Here is a 20,751-nt window from a genome sequence, read left to right as displayed (position 1 = left end):
CAGAAAACTTCCTGTTAAGTGGGCCATTAAAATGGAGCCTAATTTTAAATGGACGTTGCTCCCTCCACCTCCCCGTTTCCTCCCTCCACCTCCCCAACTTTCTCCAATTTTTTTTCAATTACAAAAACAACCTTTTGTTTTACCTTTTTTAACCTTTTTACATTTTTACTTTTAATATTATTTTTCAATACCTTTTTCCATTATTGACAGTGGTATTGGAATGACTAAAGCAGACTTGGTGAACAACCTGGGTACTATTGCGAGGTCTGGGACCAAGGAATTCATGGAGGCGCTGCAAGCTGGTGCTGATGTAAGCATGATTGGGTAGTTCGGTGTGGGGTTCTACTCTGCATACCTTGTCGCAGAGAAAGTCATTGTTACTACCAAGCATTATGACGATGAACAGTACATTTGGGAATCTCAGGCTGGTGGCTCTTTCACTATTACTAGGGACACTAAGGGAGAGCAACTCGGAAGGGGAACTAAGATTACTCTCTTCCTCAAGGAAGATCAGTTGGAGTACTTGGAGGAAAGGAGGATCAAGGATCTTGTAAAGAAGCACTCTGAATTCATTAGCTATCCTATCTACCTTTGGACGGAGAGAAGACAACCGAGAAAGAAATTAGCGATGACGAAGATGATGAGCCCAAGAGGGAGGAAGAAGGGGATATCGAGGATGTCGACGAGGAAAAAGAGAAAGAGTCTAAGAAAAATAAGAAGATCAAGGAGGTTTCTCACGAGTGGAAACTCATCAAAAGAGTCTAAGAAAAAAAAACGGATGTCGACATCCGTTTTCCCTTGAACGGATGTTGACATCCGTTTTTCCTTGAACGGATGTTGACATCCGTTTTCCCTTGAACGGATGTTGACATCCGTTTTCCCTTAAACGGATGTTGACATCCGTTGACGGATGTTGACATCCGTTGACGGATGTTGACATCCGTTGACGGATGTTGACATCCGTTGACGGATGTTGACATCCGTTGACGGATGCTCACAGTTTAAAAATTATACGATTTATATTTTACAGTTTTTTTATATTAATTTTGAAGATATTTAAATAATATAATTTATATTTTTTGATATATTATTTTCGAATAATGGATATGGAGGAAAGATGGAAGATGAGAAACATGGAGTTTGAGTGAGAATCTGAGAGGGTTGGGAGGTGAGTGAGAAGAGGTAAAAAGATAGATTTTAGGGTTAAAGTAAATAATTAGAATTAAAAATTAAAAAGGTTATTTTTGTAATTATAAAAGATTAGTTTTATAATTCAAAAAATATGTAATAAAATTTGGGAGGTGGAGGAAGAAAATGAGGTGGTGGAGAGAGTAACACCCATTTTAAATAGGGTCAGAAATGACTCATGGGTTATGAATTAAAATAACACTTATATGGTGAATAAAAAAAAGTTTGTATTTATTCATTTATTGATTTTCTACCATGGAAAGAAGATGAAACAAAAAAACAAAGAAAACAAAAAAATAAGGAAAGGAGATATTGAAAAAAGTTAATAAATCTAATTATTCATTTGTAACAAAATATATTCTTAAACTTTATTCTAAAACCTATCAAAACGAAACATTATTTGTAATTATTATTATTATTATTAAAAGAAATAAAAGAAAATTAACTCTTTGAATTGCACTTCAGAACAGTATATAACTGTTCACATGCTGCACGAAATGCCACCAGTATTGATGAATATACATAAAAAGGTGTACCAGTTATCTGCTTTGGCTCCCAAACCGCTCGTACAGTTATATTTACAGCAGGGAATGGGAAAATTACAAATTTAGTTTTCTATTGAGTTTTTTTTTGCGTTATTTCTTTGTTATGCTTTCAAAATATATTAATAGATATTTATTTTAATGTTTTAGACACTTATTTTAATATTTTAAAATATATTTATTTTTTAAAATAATAACATCAGTTTATTTTTAATATTCAGACAGTAAAACAAATTTAATTAAAAATCTGAAAAATCACTGCGGAGGCGAAATAATTATGCAGTAGTGAGCACCAATAATAGAGCTGCAAAAAGACCTGCACAGAACAGCAAGGCCTGACACTAACATTGACCCGCATTAATGCCAGACAACCATACACACGAAGAACAGCTAAACATTAATTTACTACCAGAAACCACATGGAAAGGATGCAGGATACATTTATTATAAATAATAATATTTTAATAATATTTTATAAAAATATTTTAACATCATGTGTCATTACGTAGTATCTATCATTACGTAATATATTAGTATTTATGACTGTTATTATTAATTATAAAATAATTTTAAATTAATATATGAAACATAAATAACATTAAAATGCTGTATTATTATCCTTTGTTATATCACTTTCTTTAAGATTTTGGTTTTCCTCTTTCATAACCTTTTTCTTTTGATTTGGTCACTGTCACTGTCAGTATCTTTTTTTTGCTTCAAGCAGGGTGGAGATATGCATGCTCAACATCATTGCCAGATATTAATCAACAATTTTGTGAAAAGATTAAAGTAATATATTTAAAATTTATATATTTAATTATTTTTATTAATATAATAAAGTATATAATTATATTTTTTTTCCATAAAAAATAATAATTTTAAGGTTTTGTTTGATATGAATTTTGTTTCAAATAAATTATTTTAAGATCAAATTTTTGATTTATTAAATATTTTATATGAAGAATTTTTTTTGTATATTGTTTTAAATAGTTAAAAGTAATAAGATGATGACTTAATAATAAAGTGGAAGGAGATCAGAGGAAAAATTCTCAGTTCAACAATTCCTCCCATTAACATTTGAAAATATAAAATAATTTTGGTGGATTGAGAGAAAGAGTCAGAAAAGTTGTTGAATCAACTCTCACTAACAAAAATACTAACAATCTAACATAATTGTTGATAAAACTAAAGTTATAAATAGTTAATATGAAACTTTTTGAATATTAAGTAAAGACTTCTCTAATAGTTTCCATCTTTTTGTGTAGTTTTTTTTATCACTTTTAAAAAATAAAATTACTTTTCATTAATATATTTATATGAAAAATTCAAAACTTAAAAAGTAAACTATCGGAATTGAAAATGAATCATGAAAAAACACATAGTAGTTAACTTTTCAACTTATTACATAAAAAAACTACAATAAACGAGTTTATGAGATGAAAAAAATACTATACCGTAAAAGTAAAATTTTACTATAAAGTAAAACCAAGACAATATAGTTATATATTTTTTTCAAGAATGTAACAGAACAAATGAGAAATAAAGTCAAAATAATGATTTTGCAATTAATTTTTATTTCTTCCAAGAAAATAGTTTATTAAATTTAATTTAATTATAACTAAAATTTAAGTTATATTTTATTAGATTAAATTTAATTAAAATTAAAATTAAATTTATATTTTATTTTTAATAATTTTAATTTAAAAATTTATAAAATATGATTTTAAAAATATATATAAGTATTCATGATATCCGTAAATTATAAAAAATCTGAAAGTATTTTTTAAAAATAAAAAATGCATTTTTTTATTATATGTTGAATGATAAATAAGTATTATTACGAGACCTATTGTCATATTTAATAAAAGAACAGTAAATATGTTTATATTATAGGTTTAGTTTATGTAATCAATATGTTTATATTATAGGTTTAGTAGAATTGTTCAAATGGGTTAGAATTTGTGAATCAATCCGGTTCATTATGGGTTTGAGTCGGGTTGGGTTTGAAAATATTGTATTTTTTTTATGTAGATTAGATTTTAATTCGGCTCATTTAAACTTAGTTCATGCGGGTTGAACCCGTGGTGGGTCGGATTAGGCCACCAATCCACCTACCTAATTTTATTTTATTAAAATTTAATTTTAATTTTATAAAAAAATATTTATTATTTTTTTTGTTTGAAAAAATTATTTAAGTTCTTTATTTTTAAAATTAATTAAAATTTGTTTAGATTGAATTGTAGAAAGTTTGTAATTTTTTTTTATTTAAAAATTTATAACTAAGTGAGCTAATGAGTCAATCCGTAGTGAGTTAAGCCAGATTCGAAGTTTTTTGATTTGCTAATAAATGAGCCGGATTTGATTGATTGACTAAGTGACTAACCCATAATGAAGTCAGGCCGGATGACCCGTTTTGACAGCTCTAAGATTTAGTTTATATAATCAGTATTTATGTTAAAAAAAAAAGAAAATATAAAAAAAAATTATTTTTTGTGCAAGCAATTTCTAACTATATTAAATTTAAAAGAAAAATACATTTAAAACAAACCTCTATCTCACTTGTATAATATTATACATTTTATTTTATCTATTAATTCTTTCTTACATCTATTTATCTTTCTCTCTTTTTTTTTCTTATTTCTGTACCATAGCAGGTCTTTATGGACATATTAATGTCCACAGAACATGACCCTTTCCACTACTGCCGTTGCACATTAAATACTATCACGCATGCATTCCTTTAATTAATTGTGCCTATATGAATATGGTATAATAAGTTTTATTTTTATGATATGTACTTACTATAGAGAAAATCTTTTTATTATATAAAAAGAAGTTTTTTATATTAGTTTTAAGATTAATATAGAAATAAAGATATAAAAAGTATTGACTTCTTATATTAATTTTAGAATTAGTATAAAAAATATTTTGTATACATACAACTGGTATATAATATTAGTTTAAATTATTTTAAAATTTTAAAAGTTCATTTTTTATGATTAAATTAACTTTATCATAATTTAAATTTTTCTTTAATTCTAATTTTTTCACAATAACTCATACACAAAAATATCAAATTTATATAATCCAAATTCTAGGAATTGGTTTCTAAGTCTCCACCCAATCAATTAGTCTTAAGAAATGTTCCTTTATGGTGATTGCCGACAAAAACTCAAGAACATCCTCCATCACATACGCTCCTTCACCAACATCTCAACCACTTTTTCTCCAAAAAGTATGGAAAGCATATTTCCAAAGTAACACTCCATCATTATTTCTCTCTATGTATCATCATTGTCTGGTCTCTTCCTTCTATAAACCATAATACCCATTTTCACAATAACTATTTTACTATTTATATCTTTTGAAGCTCCACAAGAAAATCGAGAAACACTCCACCTTCGTGGCACAAGAGGGTGAGAAAGAGAACGATGACTAAAAATCTGGAAATCTTATATTGACAAATAAAAATAATAATAAGAAAATACTTTCTAAACCGATTATAAATAGAAAATAATGTTTTTTTTGTTTATTATAAAAATGTGATGGTATCCATATTTTATACAATTTGTAATACTAAATCGGTATAATTTTTTTTTATTATAAAAATATCATCGCAACTACTTTTTATACATGTTATAACTATAATTAATATAAAAAATGTTATCTTATTTATTATTGTGTAAGTTTTTATACTAGTTTATTTCCCCTGGTTTGTGTATAGTGTACAGTACACACATGTTTTAAATAAGAGTCCATCAGGGTTCTATACATGATTCAATTGAAAACTAACTTTTTCTGTAGAGGCACATACTATCAAGAAGAAACCCAAGCACAAAATATGCAGAGGTTGAGCATTACATGCATGAAATACTGTTGTCAGTTCAATTCCATGCTCTTCTTGGAAACAGGCGAGTTTTCTTTCGGCATTCAGATTTTTCTATTGTTAAGATATACGAAACTAGGTTATTTCATGTAACTTTTTCCAGCTGTGTCTTTTGCTCCGTTTAGAAATGATTTTTGGTTTACTTCTACGTATATTTTTATGTAGTTTTTCACAGTTAAGAAAAATGAAAACTTGACAAATTATTTGAGAAAAAAAAAATCATATGAAACTGCTAATAATCTATTTTGCATTCCCATACTTTTGCATATTGTCTATGCAGATGTTCAATGACAGCATCTCCACTTGTCCAAGAAAAGAACAGTGGGATCAATGACTGTGACACCAAGAAGAAAAGGCTTACAGAGATGGACATACATTCAATTATCCGAAAACTATAAGTCAATACCTTTCAAACCTGGTGTCCAAAATGAACCACTTGATACAACTTGAGAGAGTGCTTCATTTAAAGTTGAAGCAAGAAATTCATATAGCAAGTTGGATTTAGCTATTCAATTCATCCCTTTCGACAGATTTGCTGTCAACTAGACACAATAACACTGTACGTTATAAATGTTTTCATGCTAATCATATATATTGACCTACAAACACTGATATTCACATTGATGTTTCCAGATAGAAAAACCTATTATCTCAACTAATGTAGAACATTTCACCAACATCCTATGTTCATTGAATTATAAGGGTGATGATGGTACATACATAACAGTAGTCAAACTCAAAAAATATTTTTGTAGTCAATGTGAAGGTAACATCAATGTAAAATGTCACTTTCATCATCATTTTGAGAGTTTGACATACAACATTCTGTTATATATCCTTTGGGTTTTATTACTAGTTTCTATAGTATCAATATCACCCTTAAATGAAACTGAACTTCGATGTCGATGAATTGGTACATTTATTGGGACATTAAGTTTTCATATGTAAGCTCAATGCAAAAATGGGTGATTGAAGGTTATGACATGAACTGGCACGAGGACATGCATGTTATACAAAATGTTAGTGTTTGGTTGATAGTGAATCTGATGATTTGGAGGAATGAGGGAGCAAGATCCAACTTACAACATGAATTTCTATCATGGGTTCTTGAATTGGTCACGATTATATTCTTCATAGGTTTTGACTTTTGGTGTGTGGGTAATGGAGTATATGCTCATTCAGATAAGTCTTTTGTCATTCACTTTGCATATCAGTATATTGAAGCGTTAGAGGTGGAGATAAGTTTAAGGACAATGGTACTCAGAAGACTCAGTTTTTACTTTCATTTTATACTACTCTTCACTATCCTTCATTTTATTTTTATTTTTCAAATACAAAAGTTCACATTTCTTTACGACAATTTTATTAATATAATGAATTTTCAAATAAGATGTGAAAGAATATTTTTCCCAAGTTTTGCAGCCTAACATAAGCTAGCATCATGGAATTTGTGGAGGTATCGAGTGCAAGGACTTCAACATGAATCACATTGGGAGTGTTCAACTTGAAAGTTGAAGAATAAGTGCACCACATTCAATTATCAGTATCCATTTTTGCACGAGTGTTGCTAAAGTTGGCAGATGAGAACCACTTTTGCCTGTCTTTATAAACTTCACTATCTATGTTCAGTTGTAATATTAGTATATAATACTAATTCTAATGAAATGTGTTTTTTTTTAAGTTTTTCTCACCTCCATTGAGTTGATATAACTTCATCTTCAACAAGTATTGAGTTAAGAATAATTTATATTTTATACAGTAATGATCTGAGGGTGAAATAGTAGATTTACAAAAGTCATGTAATAAACGTTTTTATTAAAATACAAAGAAATATGTCATAAATCTGATTACTTAAAATCGTTTATTTTTTTGGAATCAAGTTTTAAAATCTACTAGCTACTTTTAAAAAAAAAATATAAATGAAATATTAGATACTCCAATATATATATATATATATATATATATATATATATATATATATATATATATATATATATATATATATATATATATATATATATATATTAGGTTATTGGGCTCCCTTCCTATGTGGAGAATAGGCCCAAATAATGTAGACCTTTAGGTCCCACTAGGTCAAATTGAGATGGGTCAGATTAGTAGAGCACATTAGAGTCATTTGAAGATAGGCAAAAGCCAAGTGAGAGAAAAAGAAAGAGAGAAAGTCATTCCCGCATAACCCTAAACCTGCACTGGTGTTTTATTTTCTGTGAACTCGTTCACCGTTGGATCGAGCTGATTTTTGGAAAGTAGGTTCCAGACATATGGTTCTTCACTCTGACCGTTCAGATCGTCAATCTGAGGTCTAGATTGGGAGAAATCGGTCCTGAACCAGCAGCCCTGTTTTGTGGAATTTTCATCTTCTTGGTTCTCATTTGTAAGCATTTGTGCTTATTTAAATTTGCTTATTGAACACATCATTTGGTGTTATTATTGGAGACTCTTTTGTACCCTATTATTGATCATAGTGGATTTTTCTTTGGTCTGGACGACTCGTGGTTTTTACCCTTGCATTGATGGGTTTTCCACGCTAAAAATTGTTGGTGTCTCTTTGTGCTTTGGATTCTATTTTTGTTCTATTTGTTTGGTGCTCCTCACAGATTCTCGCAAGAAGGGGGATTGAATTTCTGCTGCGTTATTACTGTTTGATAAGTTGTTATATTTTTGGCCCTTTCCCATCAGAGTGACATCATAGCTCTTTGGTTAAGGGACTGTTTAGTTTGCGTGAATGATGGAGGCACATACAAAATTGATTCCTTTGAATGGAGAAATTATCACCTATGGAAAGGCAAGATGAAGGATTTGCTATTTGTGAAAAATTTGCATTTTCCAGTTTTTGCTTCCAATAAACCGGAATCCAAGTCAGATGAAGAATGGGATTTTGAACATCAACAGGTATGTGGATTTATGAGGCAGTTTGTTGATGATAATGTTTATAATTTTGTTGCTAATGAGACATATGCGAGAAGCCTATGGGATAAGCTTGAGTCCTTGTATGCCTCTAAGTTAGGAACTAATAAATTGTATTTGCTGAAAAATTTTGTAGAGTTGAAGTACAAGGAAGGAAATCCTGTTTCAAATCACTTGAGTGAATTTCAAGGGTGCTATGATCAATTAGCAGGAATGGGTATAAAATTTGATGATGATCTATTGGGTTTATTCCTGTTAAACTCTTTACCGGATTCATGGGAGACATTTCGGGTTTCCATGATAAGTGCTACCCTTAATGGTGATATTTCTTTGCAAATGGCAAAGAGTAGTGCTCTTAATGAGGAGATGAGAAGGAAGACACATGGTACTTCATCTCATTCAAAAGTGCTTATTACAGAGAATAGGGGGAAAAGCCAGAAGAAAGAACAAAATAGTGGTAGAGATAAAAGCAGGAGCAAGTCCAAGTCTCGGTACAAGAATGTGGAGTGTCACTATTGTCACAAAATAGGGCATATAAAGAAGAACTATTTTTTGTTGAAGAAAGAGAGCAAAGACAAAAAGGGTAAGCAAAGAGAAAAAAATACCGATGATGGTGATCGTGTTACTACTATTACATGTGGTGACCTTATTTGTCTTCGTGATTATGACACTATTAATCTTGTATCTGATGAGAGCATGTGGATAATTGATAGTGGTGCTACACTGCATGTTACATCTAGGAAGGAGTTCTTCATATCTTATACACCTGGTGATTTTGGAGTATTGAAGATGGGTAATGATGGAGTGTCTAAGGTTATTGGTGTTGGTGATGTTCACTTGCAAACCAACATGGGGATGCAGTTGTTGCTTAGAGGAGTTAAACATGCTCCAGATGTTCGCTTTAACTTGATTTCTGTGCAGGTACTTGATGATGGTGGATTTGATAACCACTTTGGTTCTGGAAAGTGGAAGCTCACCAAAGGTAACTTGATTGTGGCTAAAGGGGAGAAAAACTCTAAGCTTTACTGGACAAAAGCTTTGGTTGCTAAAGATAGTGTGAATGCCATGTATATGGAGTCATATTTGTGGCACAGAAGGCTTGAGCATATTAGTGAAAAAGGACTTAATTGCTTAGTTAAAAAGGATGTTCTCTCAGGATTTGAAGAGTGTAGAGTTGGAGAAATGTTCTCACTGCATGTCTGGTAAACAAACCAGAGTATCCTTCAAGAAGCATCCTCCTTCCAGGAAGTCAGAGTTGCTTGAATTGGTGCATTATGATGTTTGTGGCCCATTGAAGGTAAAGTCTTTTAGTGGTGCACTTTACTTTGTTACTTTTATTGATGATTGTTCCAGGAAGCTTTGGGTTTATGCTTTACAGAGAAAGGACCAAGTGTTGGACAAGTTTAAAGAATTTCATGCTTTGGTTGAGAGACAATCAAGCAAGAAGCTGAAGCGCATTCGTACTGACAATGATGGTGAATATTGTGGACCATTTGATGCTTATTGTAGACAATATGGTATTGCACATGAGAAGACTCCTCCCAAAACTCCTCAGTTGAATGGTTTAGCAGAGAGGATGAACATGACATTGATTGAAAGAGTTAGGTGTATGCTTTCTGAAGCAAAATTGCCTAAGCATTTTTGGGGTGAGGCATTGTTTACAGCAGTGCATGTTATTAATCTAAGTCCTGCAGTCGCTTTGAACTCTGAGGTGCCAGATAAGATTTGGTTTGGCAAGAATGTTACTTATGATCATTTGCGTGTCTTCGGTTGTAAAGCATTTGTTCATGTTCCAAAGGATGAAAGATCCAAGTTGGATGTGAAGACAAGGCAATGCATCTTCATTGGCTTTGGTCAGGATGAATTTGGTTACAAGTTGTATGATCCCGTTGAAAAGAAAGTTGTTAGAAGTCGTGATGTGCAATTCATGGAAGATCAAACCATTGAAGATATTGATAAGGTGGAAAAGTCTACACCTAAGAAAGATGGTAATGTGTTTGATTTTGATCCAATTCGGTTGTCTATTAATGATTTGGATATTGATGTTCATGATGATGAACAACATGGTGATACTAATCAGCAGATTGGAGATGACTTGGATGCTCCTATTGATAATGTTGATGAAGAGGAACATGATGTGTCACTAGATGAGAGTCTTGGTGATGTACCTGAGTAATATTTACAATTTTATTAAATATTTGTAGAATTATTTTTAAACTAACTCTAACTAAATTACTAAAATATAAATATTATAGGTTTAATGATTCGATAGATCATAATTTTGGGCCAGACTCTCAAATAGAATCCCTACTTCTTCATTTTCTCAATTGGGTCTTTATTTTTGAAAATTTGAAACAAATAGAACATTGCCGTTAAATTAGACTAACAAGCATTAGAATTATGTTGACATGTATGCTAATGTAAGTTTTTTTAATGATGTGACAAATTGTTAATAGTTAACGTGCAATTTTGTTTTTTATTTTAAATTAAAAAATTACGTAAAGTTAATTGAATTGAATTGTTTATGAAAATTAGAGATTTCATCTGCCACCATCCTTCTCCCTCAACCCTTTTGGGCTACTATTTCCACCTTGCACTAGCCACCATTAGCACCATTCAACCACCATCTTTATCACCTTCACAACCAGGAAATCACGGTTAAACTTTGCTGCACCCCTAAATGGGCAGCAGTGCTATCCCGCCGCATATTTCGACCATGATCTGGGAGAACATAAATTAAAATGGATTTTAAATGAATCGTAGTTATGGTGGAGAAAAATTTGGATTGAGTTTGTAACATAGGTTAAGAAAATTGAGGGATTAGAGTGTTAGAAAGTGGGTTTCAACCTAACTCAACCGATTTGTAAGGTGAGATTTGTACCTTACTTGTATATTATAATTTGGCGTTATCTCTAGTTGACGTGGGACTTCCAACATAGAGTGGTGGTTGAACTACATAAATTACTCTGCACCTTTCTTTCTTACAACCTCTGCAAAATTTCTGTGTGTAATTTTCTTTGAATCGATGAAATGTTAGATGTTGCACTTACTGGATGATGCAAAATGATGGATGTTCTAAATAGAGTTCTCACCTTTTCGAACGAATAATTACATCCAAATATTTATGTGTTACAGAACATTAGGCTAAAGTTCTCGTTAAGTACTTATCGAAAAAGAAAGAAGAATTAAAATCAACTCATGCACTTAAATTTTTGTAGGAGCTCTGTCATTTAATGCTAGGAGGATAAGTTGATTTTCACTTATAAGTAAAAATTTAGTTCTCGTGATAGTTGTAAAAAAGATATACAAACTTTTGTTCAAGATATAACAGTTTCTTTATGGTTGGTTGTATGAATGTGCCATTTATCAGTAATAAATTAGATTCCATTCAAGCTTCTATTTGATACATTTTGTACTGACTGAAAGGATGACACAAAGAGAGTATTATGTGAAAATTAAGTTGTTGTATAATGAAATACTTCCTGCTTGCAATTTGTTGTGACCCTGTTATCTCTCTGTTGACATTGTATAACCAAGATATGAGTAATAGTGATAAGCCTTGAGGTTCTATCATGTTATTGTCTTCGAGTACGTGATAGAAGTAATTTAACAGTAATAAATGTCTTTCCGTTTTGTTCCTTAGAGTGGTAGAAGTTTTTTTTATATTAGAAGCAGATTAGCTATTCTTATAATGACTTGTTTAATAGTAATATTTGATAAAATATATTACAAGTACATTAACTATTCCTATAATGACTTATTTACTAGTAATATTTGATAATATATGGTCAGTTATTTAAGGAGTAAAGATTGTGGAATACAGTGTCAAATAATATATGGTCTCACCGGAAATGGAGAGGTTAGTAAATCTGGTGTCACTTAATTTATATAGTGTATGTTGCATTTTAATTTATTGTTTTGTTTAAAAGTTCAAGTGCGTTCTTGATCTCTTACTGGATGATCCAAAATTATGGATGTTGCACTTCCACCTCTTACTTGTCGCCTTTGTTGACTTTTTTCTTGAAGTCGAACCAACCAGCAACCAAAACTCCATGAGTAGTGTCAGAAAGTTCAAATTGAACCCATAAGACGTGTGGGAGGAGGCAACACCGTCGTCAACACCGTCAGAGGAGGAAGTGAAGGCGTTATTGTTAGTGTGCTTATGTCACCCCTTACATATTGAAGAAGAACATGAATGACACATCTTCAATTGATTATATCCGTTTTTGTCAAGAACCCTACTTCGAAGGACCACTCAGAGTTTTCTCCAATTTCTTTTCACAAATCGTAATTTGAACAAAGGGCTTGAGTTCACTTAAAATTTTCCCAATTTTTTAATTCAAAAATATGAATTTATACATCACAATAACCTTATTACGATATAACATATGCCACATCATTGAAAAAATACTATCAGTATCCACTACACGTCAGTCTAACCACGTTAGTCCAATTTAACGGTAGAACTCTATTTGTTTCAATTTTTCAAAAATAAAGACCCAATTGAGAAAACCAATAAGAGTCCTATTTGAGAGTCTGACCAAAAAATAAGCCCTACCAAAAAATTAAACAATTATTATATTTATGTTTGATTTTTGCTACATGAAGAATTTTCCTTCTAAACGTGAACCCTATTTTTTTAACCAATTCAAACCTTATTTTAAAATTTTGAAAAAAAAAGACTGAATTGAATCGAAATAACAAATATCAAAGGACTAAATTGAATTAAAATAATAAATATAGGTACTGAATTAAATATAAGAAAATGACACATGACACTGATGCTAATACGTGACACTATCACATGACATGATGCTAACTTAAGATGTGGAAAATTACTTTTTAAATTAAGAAAAAAAATTAAAAAAAAATTAAAAAAAAAGACATGAACTAACACGTCATACACGGTTTTAATTAAAAATATTTTCAAAAATATTTAATAAAAATGTCAATTTTAATAAAAATAGGAGCATAAGATTTATACAAAAAATAAATTTGGTCTAGTTTTGAAGATGGTCAACATTTCTGTATTTTAACAAAAAATAAGACTAAATAGAATAAAAAAATAAATATATGTAATAGTGTCACATCACATTGATAGACTAATTTGTTCTTTTATATTATTTTTTTCATTTTCGATTTTATTCCTTTATAATTTTTAATTATATGGTCATTTAATAAAATTAAATTTAGAAAGATTTATTTTTATTTTATTTTTTATTTTCTTATCTGATTTATTATAATATATAAAATAATATACTAAGAAATTTACTTTATTACTCAAGTTTATTTTATTTACAAATATCTCAGTCTTTTAGTCATTTGACCTTATTAATTTTATTTATATTTATTTTGTTTAAAAAATTATGTATATTTCAACTTAATTTACATTTTTACCCATATTTATTTTTATCTAAAAAAATTAATACTTTAATTTTTATCTATACTATTTTTTCATTTTTAATTTTATTCTTTTATAATATTTAATTACTTGTTATTTAATTAATTATTAAAAATAACTTATACTTAAAGTTTTTTATACTTTTTTTCTCATTTTTCAAATTTATCTTTTTATGATTTTTAATTAATGTCATTTGACAAAATTAAACTTAAAAACTATATTTTACATTTATTTAATAAAATTATATTATTTAAAAAATAACATATATTGTATAATAATATAAATTATTTACACTATCATTAAAAAAATTATATTTCTAAAGAGTTATTGTACTCTTTTACCTATTTGATTTGTTTTTAAATTGATTTACCATAAAAATGGAAATATATTTCGACTATATCATTTAATATCTAATAAATTATTAATTTAGTTAGTAAATAACATCATTAATTTTTCAAATTTAAAATCTCCATATCAATATTAAATAGTACTATTAGTTTATTGAATCATTCCACATATTAATTAGACAAGTCTAGAGATACTCATTAAATAAGTTTATTCATACACTAATTAAACGAGTCTAGCAGCAAATATTAGACGACTTTGTCCATACATTGATAATATAAGCCTAACAATGTACATTCCATAAGTTTGTCTATACATAAATTAGACGAGTCTATTAATACACATTAGATGAGTATATTCATCCAATGATTAGACAAGTTTTGCAATACACATTAAACGAGTCTACACATAAATTGATTAGATGACTCTGTTCAGTTACTAATTAAACAAGTCTAGTAATAACATTGGACATGTATATTTATCACTATTAGACAAGTCACAATATACATTAGACAAGTTTGTTCATACACTAATTAAACATGTCAATTAGTACATATTAGGTAAGTTTTTTAATGATTAAATGAGTCTTGAAATACACATTACAAAAGTATAAATATACATTGATCAGACGAGTGTAGCAACACACATTATATGAGTGTGTTTATATAATGATTAGATGATAAGTGTGAAAAATACTTGTTTTTATACGTATTAATTAGCTCAAAGTTGTAATTATTCATGAAACAATATGCTTTCCTCATAGAAAAATTGTGTAGTCAATTATATAGGAATTAATACATCAGTCGAAGTGTTGTCTATTGTTTCTCACTAAGCTAGCATTCATTCGCTCAACTACAAGAAAGAATTATCGCTCAACTAACCATCACAACTCATTGAGCGAATTAGGTCAGTTAAAAGTTCAACAACATTTGAGTTTTTGCTCAGTGCATGCATAGCTGTGTGTTGAGCGAATTAATTAATTAAATTTGAATTGGCTTTTAAGTTCGAGAAGACAGAAAAAAAAAAAGAAACTTCTAATAGAACAAAGATACAAAATCATCTGAGGAACTTTAGGAGACTACTTTAAGGCATCAAGACGTCATTTTCTGCAAGGAATTGCTTCAAAAGTGTATGATCTAGATGGCTAGGAGTAGCTAAAACTTTATTTCATTGGAATTGAATGTACTCAACTCATTTTGATGTAAACTTCCTGTTTAATATATTGTGTTCATATGCTTTTCTTGCTTTTCTTGTCATTATATGGAAGTATAATGAATTTCTTAATGTTTATGTTTACCGGAAAATAAATTTAGACGTGGACATAAGAAAGAGCAACCAAAAGGAATGATGTTAGGAATAACATATTTTCTTTTGGTCATTCTTAAACATCGAAAATTCATGCAAATTATATGTTGTGTTAATTTAGGAATTAATAATTTTACACATATATTTAGAACTTGATTTAAGGAATTGAATCAAGTATACAGTTATGTGAATGTTTGAACGTAGAAAATATTGTCTAGAATGTTACTGTAAAGTGAGTCAGGAACCTAATTCCAATGAAGTTTTCTTTATAACTTTCAATCATAATTTTAAATTCTTGATATTTTAATGCAATTTCATAAATATGAATTCAACTATGATCATTACTAAATTGATTTTGGTAAATGAGTTCGATTAGATAACGTAACTCAATTTCCTTGGAAGAACGATACTCAATACTTACTTTTAGTACTTGAAATGATTTGGTATACTTATCAAAAAGTTATCATTAGACAAGTCTAGCAATACATATTAGACAAGTCTACCAATATATTGGTTATACGATTCTATCAATACACATTAAGCAAGTCTTTCTATACACTAATTAAATGAATATAGCAAAAATATTATACAAGTATAACAATATACATTAGACAATATTATTCATATACTAATTAGATGAGTATATAACAAAATATATTAGATAGGTCATTTTATACGTTCATTAGATAAGTATAGCAAAATTTATTACACAAGTCTAAGAATACATTAATTAAATGAGTAAAGCAAAAAAACATTACAGTAGATAAGTATATTGATGTATTGATATATGAGTTTAGCAATACAGATAGGTCATATATATATATATATATATATATATATATATATATATATATATATATATATATATATATATATATATTGATCAAACAATATATTAGACAAATCTTTCCATACACAAATTAGACAAGTATAACAAAAAAATTAGATAAGTCATTTCATACATTGATTAGATAAATCTAAGAATACACATTACACAAGTATGTTTGGGTTATATACTGATCAAATGAGTCTTGCAACACACATTGGATGAGTTTGTCCATACATTGATTAGACAAGTTTAACGATATACATTAAACAAGTTTGTTCATACACATATTAGGTAAGTCTATTAATATATGTTAGACAACTATGATCAGACGAGTCTTGTAATATACATAGACAAATTTGTCCATGTACTGATTAGACGAGTGAGCCCATATATTTATTACACGAGTCTAACAACACATATATTAAATGAGTTTGCCAGTATACTAATTAGATGAATCTAGTAATACATATTAGATTATTTTGTTTTATATTTTTAATGAGTGTACTCTATATATCATTAATATTTTTGCACATATTTTATCTTTTTTTCTTTATACAAAGTTTACTATTTATACTTTTATAGACGTATTAATTTTTTAAATCTATAAATTATTTTTCACATTAATTCTATTCAAAACTTAATTATAAAATTAAAATTATTTATTATTTATTTTCTCACCATGTAAATTTCTTTTAATAACAAAACAAAACATCAACTTGTACGAAGACATGAGTTTAAAACTAATTTAGATTGAAATTTTTCCCGGCAAAAAAAATTATATATTACCCTCTTCCTTTAAGAGAAAAATATAAGAAAGAAATTAAAAATAACTTATAATTAAATTATTTGAAAATTGAGTTAAAAAGTTATGCACTTTATATTATTAATTATTAGTACATCTTTTTATTGGCAGAAACTACCAATTTTATTTAAGGAAATATTCATGAACAATATAATTGATCAAACAAAGCATAGACATATATAGTGCGTAGGTACAAAGAAGTACGTATATATATATATATATATATATATATATATATATATATATATATATATATATATATATATATATATATATATATATATATATATATATATATATATATATATATATATATATATATATATATATATATATATATATATATATACACTCCTACAGAAGAAATCTGGAGAGCCCCACTTTTCCCCCAGTTTGCTTAATATCTTTCTCAGTCTGTTCTTTATACTCCTTAAAAGTGAATTTTCTGTACACAGTTGGCCTCATGTGGCTTTTTATAACTGCTTCCTCCAAGGGACAATAGAAAAATGCCATAGAAAACCTCTCAGCACTCTCTGCAGCAACTACTCTGTGTTTTATGCTTTTATAAACACCATTGCTCCAGGCCTGCACATTATAACGCACAAGTTAAAAGTTAAAATTTAGAAGCTCTTCCAAGACCTACCTTTAGTCAACCAATATCATACAGAAAAAAAGACAAATTATTGAGGGCATGTTAATTATAACATACTTTTTATAGCAATTGGTAATGTGCTTTTTGATTGGAGCCCACAAAAAGTTGAAACAGTTAATGCATGTTGGAAATTTCGTCATTGTTAATTATTTCAGACGTATGCATTCTTATAATTTCTATTGGATTGATGATCACATTTTCAAACCTTTTTGAACCAGTCAGATTCGATGAAAAGTTGGTGGGTTTTAACTTTTAGCGTTATGGAGTGCTAATTGAACACGAAAACATCCATGTTGGACATTATACTAAGCAAGTCCTCCAAAGTCATTGTCACCAGCTCAACAAATTTTTGCCCTAAATTGAGCATATAATTATGAGAACAAATCATAAGATATTTTTTATTTAATCTTTCCATTAATTAAATCAAAACAAAAGAGTATTAATAAACACTTTATAACATTATTCTAGAAAAGGTGATGCTGAGATTTCACCTGAAACAAGTCACCAATGTTAACGACCAGAGCATGTGGATTAGGCTTAACAGCAACCCATTTTCCATCTTTCATCAATTGCAATCCCCCAACATGGTCTTGATGTACGATGGTGAGAAAACTAGTGTCACAGTGAGGTATCAAGCCATGCATCTTTGATATAGGGCATGGAGGATATCTATTCAATCGAATGAATGAACTCTTTGGCCAGCAATGCTCTCGAAAATAGTTCGATTTCGCATTCAATTTGCAGGCTAGTATTTCAGACAAGCTCTGTGCAAGGGAGAACATGCTTGTTGCAAAACCTTCAAGGTTTGATCTGAATTAAGAAAACAAAACTACTCATGTTTAAGTTTAAGTCAAAACACACAATGAAGGCACATGTAAGTATATCATGTCATTCAGTGTTTACTAATAAATGCTTTATTACCAGATGAACAGCATGCTTACCATGAAAGTATTTTCTACTAGGCAAATAATATTAATAATATTTTTTTTCAATATTTTTAATAGAAATAAATTCAAGATATATTGATTTTAAAAGGATATATATTGAGACTCGTGTTTGAAAATTTATCAATTTCTTCTCGACCAAATAGAATAAATGGAGAATCAGTTATAACTATCCCACATTACTCCTTGTTACAACACTTTTAGAAACACTGCTTTTTTTCTTTTATTAGGTATTGTTAAAAATGTCAATGTAAAAAAAGTTGACGTGACTTGAATTGTCTGCCTTTAAAAGCTTGAGAAGAAAATGAAGATGTTTGGTCATGATTTAGGTTCAAGTGGAACCCACTGTATTGTACGAGTGTTGTCTCATATCTGTAATAAGTTAAAAAACATCTATTCCTCAGTACTCCAGAAGAAGCAAGCTGAAGTGTAAATTCAATACGTATAAAGGGATCAAATGGTAAATAAAGTAGTTAATAATTGGGTGATATCATGATATGTGTACACGAGTAAAGAGAAAAAGTAATTAAAAAGTGTGCTATATATCTATAACTGTTGTTGTTGATGTTGCAGTTTTAAATTTTTAAACATGAATAGTGCCAAAGAGAAAAAATGAAGATACGTGCATATACCTGAGAGTTTCATGTTGGTCCATCTTTGAGATGTCAGTGACATAAAAGTGAAGGGCTTCTGACCATGACAGTTGTCTGAGATTGGTGGCAAATGGATTCCCCCACCTATAAGCTTTGGCAGATAAGGTAGAGAAAATAGCTTGCTGTGTTGACTTGTTCACAAAAGGTTGATAGAACACTTTCTTTTGGTCAATCTGCATGCTCTTGAGCAGCTCCTGTGGAATACCATGATTCACAACTTGAAAGAAACCCCATTCTCTTGCAGCTTCTGCAATTTCTCTCATGCATTCCTCTCTCTCAACACTTAACCTCCCAAGGTCGATCAAAGGTATATCACATCTCTCTACTGTAGAGCTGCAGTAGTCATTATTATTCCTTGAATCCCCTAGGTGTTTCTGCACAAGGCTCTTGTAGGTCTCAAGGAATGGTGGTTCATAATCCATTTCAGAGCAAAATCTTACACTACATTCATAAAAAACGAATCCATTATTCGGTATGTGTCCATATAAACTTCTGATTACATCATTCTAACAGTGTTTGGATGAACATTCTATCATCACGTTGAATGTGAATCCAATGTAAGAAAAAAGATTAGGTTCACCAAAAGTGAGATTTTGCTAAACCAGACACACTTGGTATGTGTCCTTTTTAACTTATTTTAAAGAAATAATAGTTGTTTTACTCAACCTTCCAAGAAAAGTTAAAAGAAATCAATTATACGTTTAATAACAAGTTATGTTTACGCATGCATTTATATGCTCCATGCTTTCTCTATATCATAAACAAGATTATACTCTGGCTGAAAACATTGCTAGTATTTATAGCAGCAACCATTGTTGCCCTAAGGGAAATATATATATTCCTATATATTTAAAAGTCAATCAGGGGACCTGAAAGCTTCATAGACTGATTATAATAATCAAAGAATTATATCCAAGGGTCAAAATTTCACCTGTGCTTCTTTGAAGATGATTATGGAATTTCAATCGCTTCGTAGCTTACAGAGTCAGATGAAAAGAAGACACTGAATTCTAGCAAAGAAACTCAGGTAAGTAAGAAAGAAAGTTGCAGTTTTATGTGAGAAGAAGAAGAACACGTAATGGATTAGTTTAGATTGCTTCAGATATTGGTGATTGCAGAGATATTTATATGCATGTGAATACATGTCAGGAATAGCACTACGATTAAGTTTATGGCTAAAGCAGAGACCACGCGGCAAAGCACAACATCAGAAAAAGAGGGGACAAACGCATGCAACCACAACTACAACATACTACATAAGATATCAGTGTTCTTG

The 20,751-nt window shown here is 29.5% G+C and overlaps 1 protein-coding gene and 1 pseudogene across 1 annotated transcript; one reads left to right on the top strand and one right to left on the bottom strand.

Annotated features, from left to right (window-relative positions):
• The first annotated feature begins 202 nt into the window (after window positions 1–202).
• Window positions 203–765, top strand: LOC108332850 (heat shock protein 83-like; annotated as a pseudogene).
• A 16,815-nt stretch (window positions 766–17,580) lies between these two features.
• On the bottom strand, window positions 17,581–20,542 carry LOC108333577 (gibberellin 2-beta-dioxygenase 8). Its single transcript, XM_017569045.2, has 4 exons — window positions 20,407–20,542; window positions 19,455–19,916; window positions 18,370–18,688; window positions 17,581–17,811 (listed from the first exon to the last, which is right to left on the bottom strand). Exons 2-4 carry the CDS (start codon window positions 19,895–19,897, stop codon window positions 17,581–17,583), a joined length of 993 nt encoding a protein of 330 aa, XP_017424534.1. The 5' UTR covers window positions 19,898–19,916; window positions 20,407–20,542.
• Window positions 20,543–20,751: the final 209 nt, after the last annotated feature.

This window comes from Vigna angularis, chromosome 11, assembly GCF_016808095.1.
Source record: "Vigna angularis cultivar LongXiaoDou No.4 chromosome 11, ASM1680809v1, whole genome shotgun sequence".
Taxonomy (NCBI): domain Eukaryota; kingdom Viridiplantae; phylum Streptophyta; class Magnoliopsida; order Fabales; family Fabaceae; genus Vigna; species Vigna angularis.
The sequence above is the reverse complement of the archived record's forward strand: the minus strand, read 5'-3'. Positions and strand labels throughout refer to the sequence as shown.

Bases quoted from the DNA above. Each gene is read 5' to 3' on its own strand.
- LOC108333577 (XM_017569045.2), bottom strand. From the start codon at position 19,897: ATGGATTATGAACCACCATTCCTTGAGACCTACAAGAGCCTTGTGCAG. The intron at 18,689-19,454 runs GTATATGCACGT...TTCTTAATTCAG, and splicing joins GACCAACATGAAACTCTCAG to ATCAAACCTTGAAGGTTTTG. The intron at 17,812-18,369 runs GTGAAATCTCAG...TATAATGTGCAG, and splicing joins ACATTGGTGACTTGTTTCAG to GCCTGGAGCAATGGTGTTTA.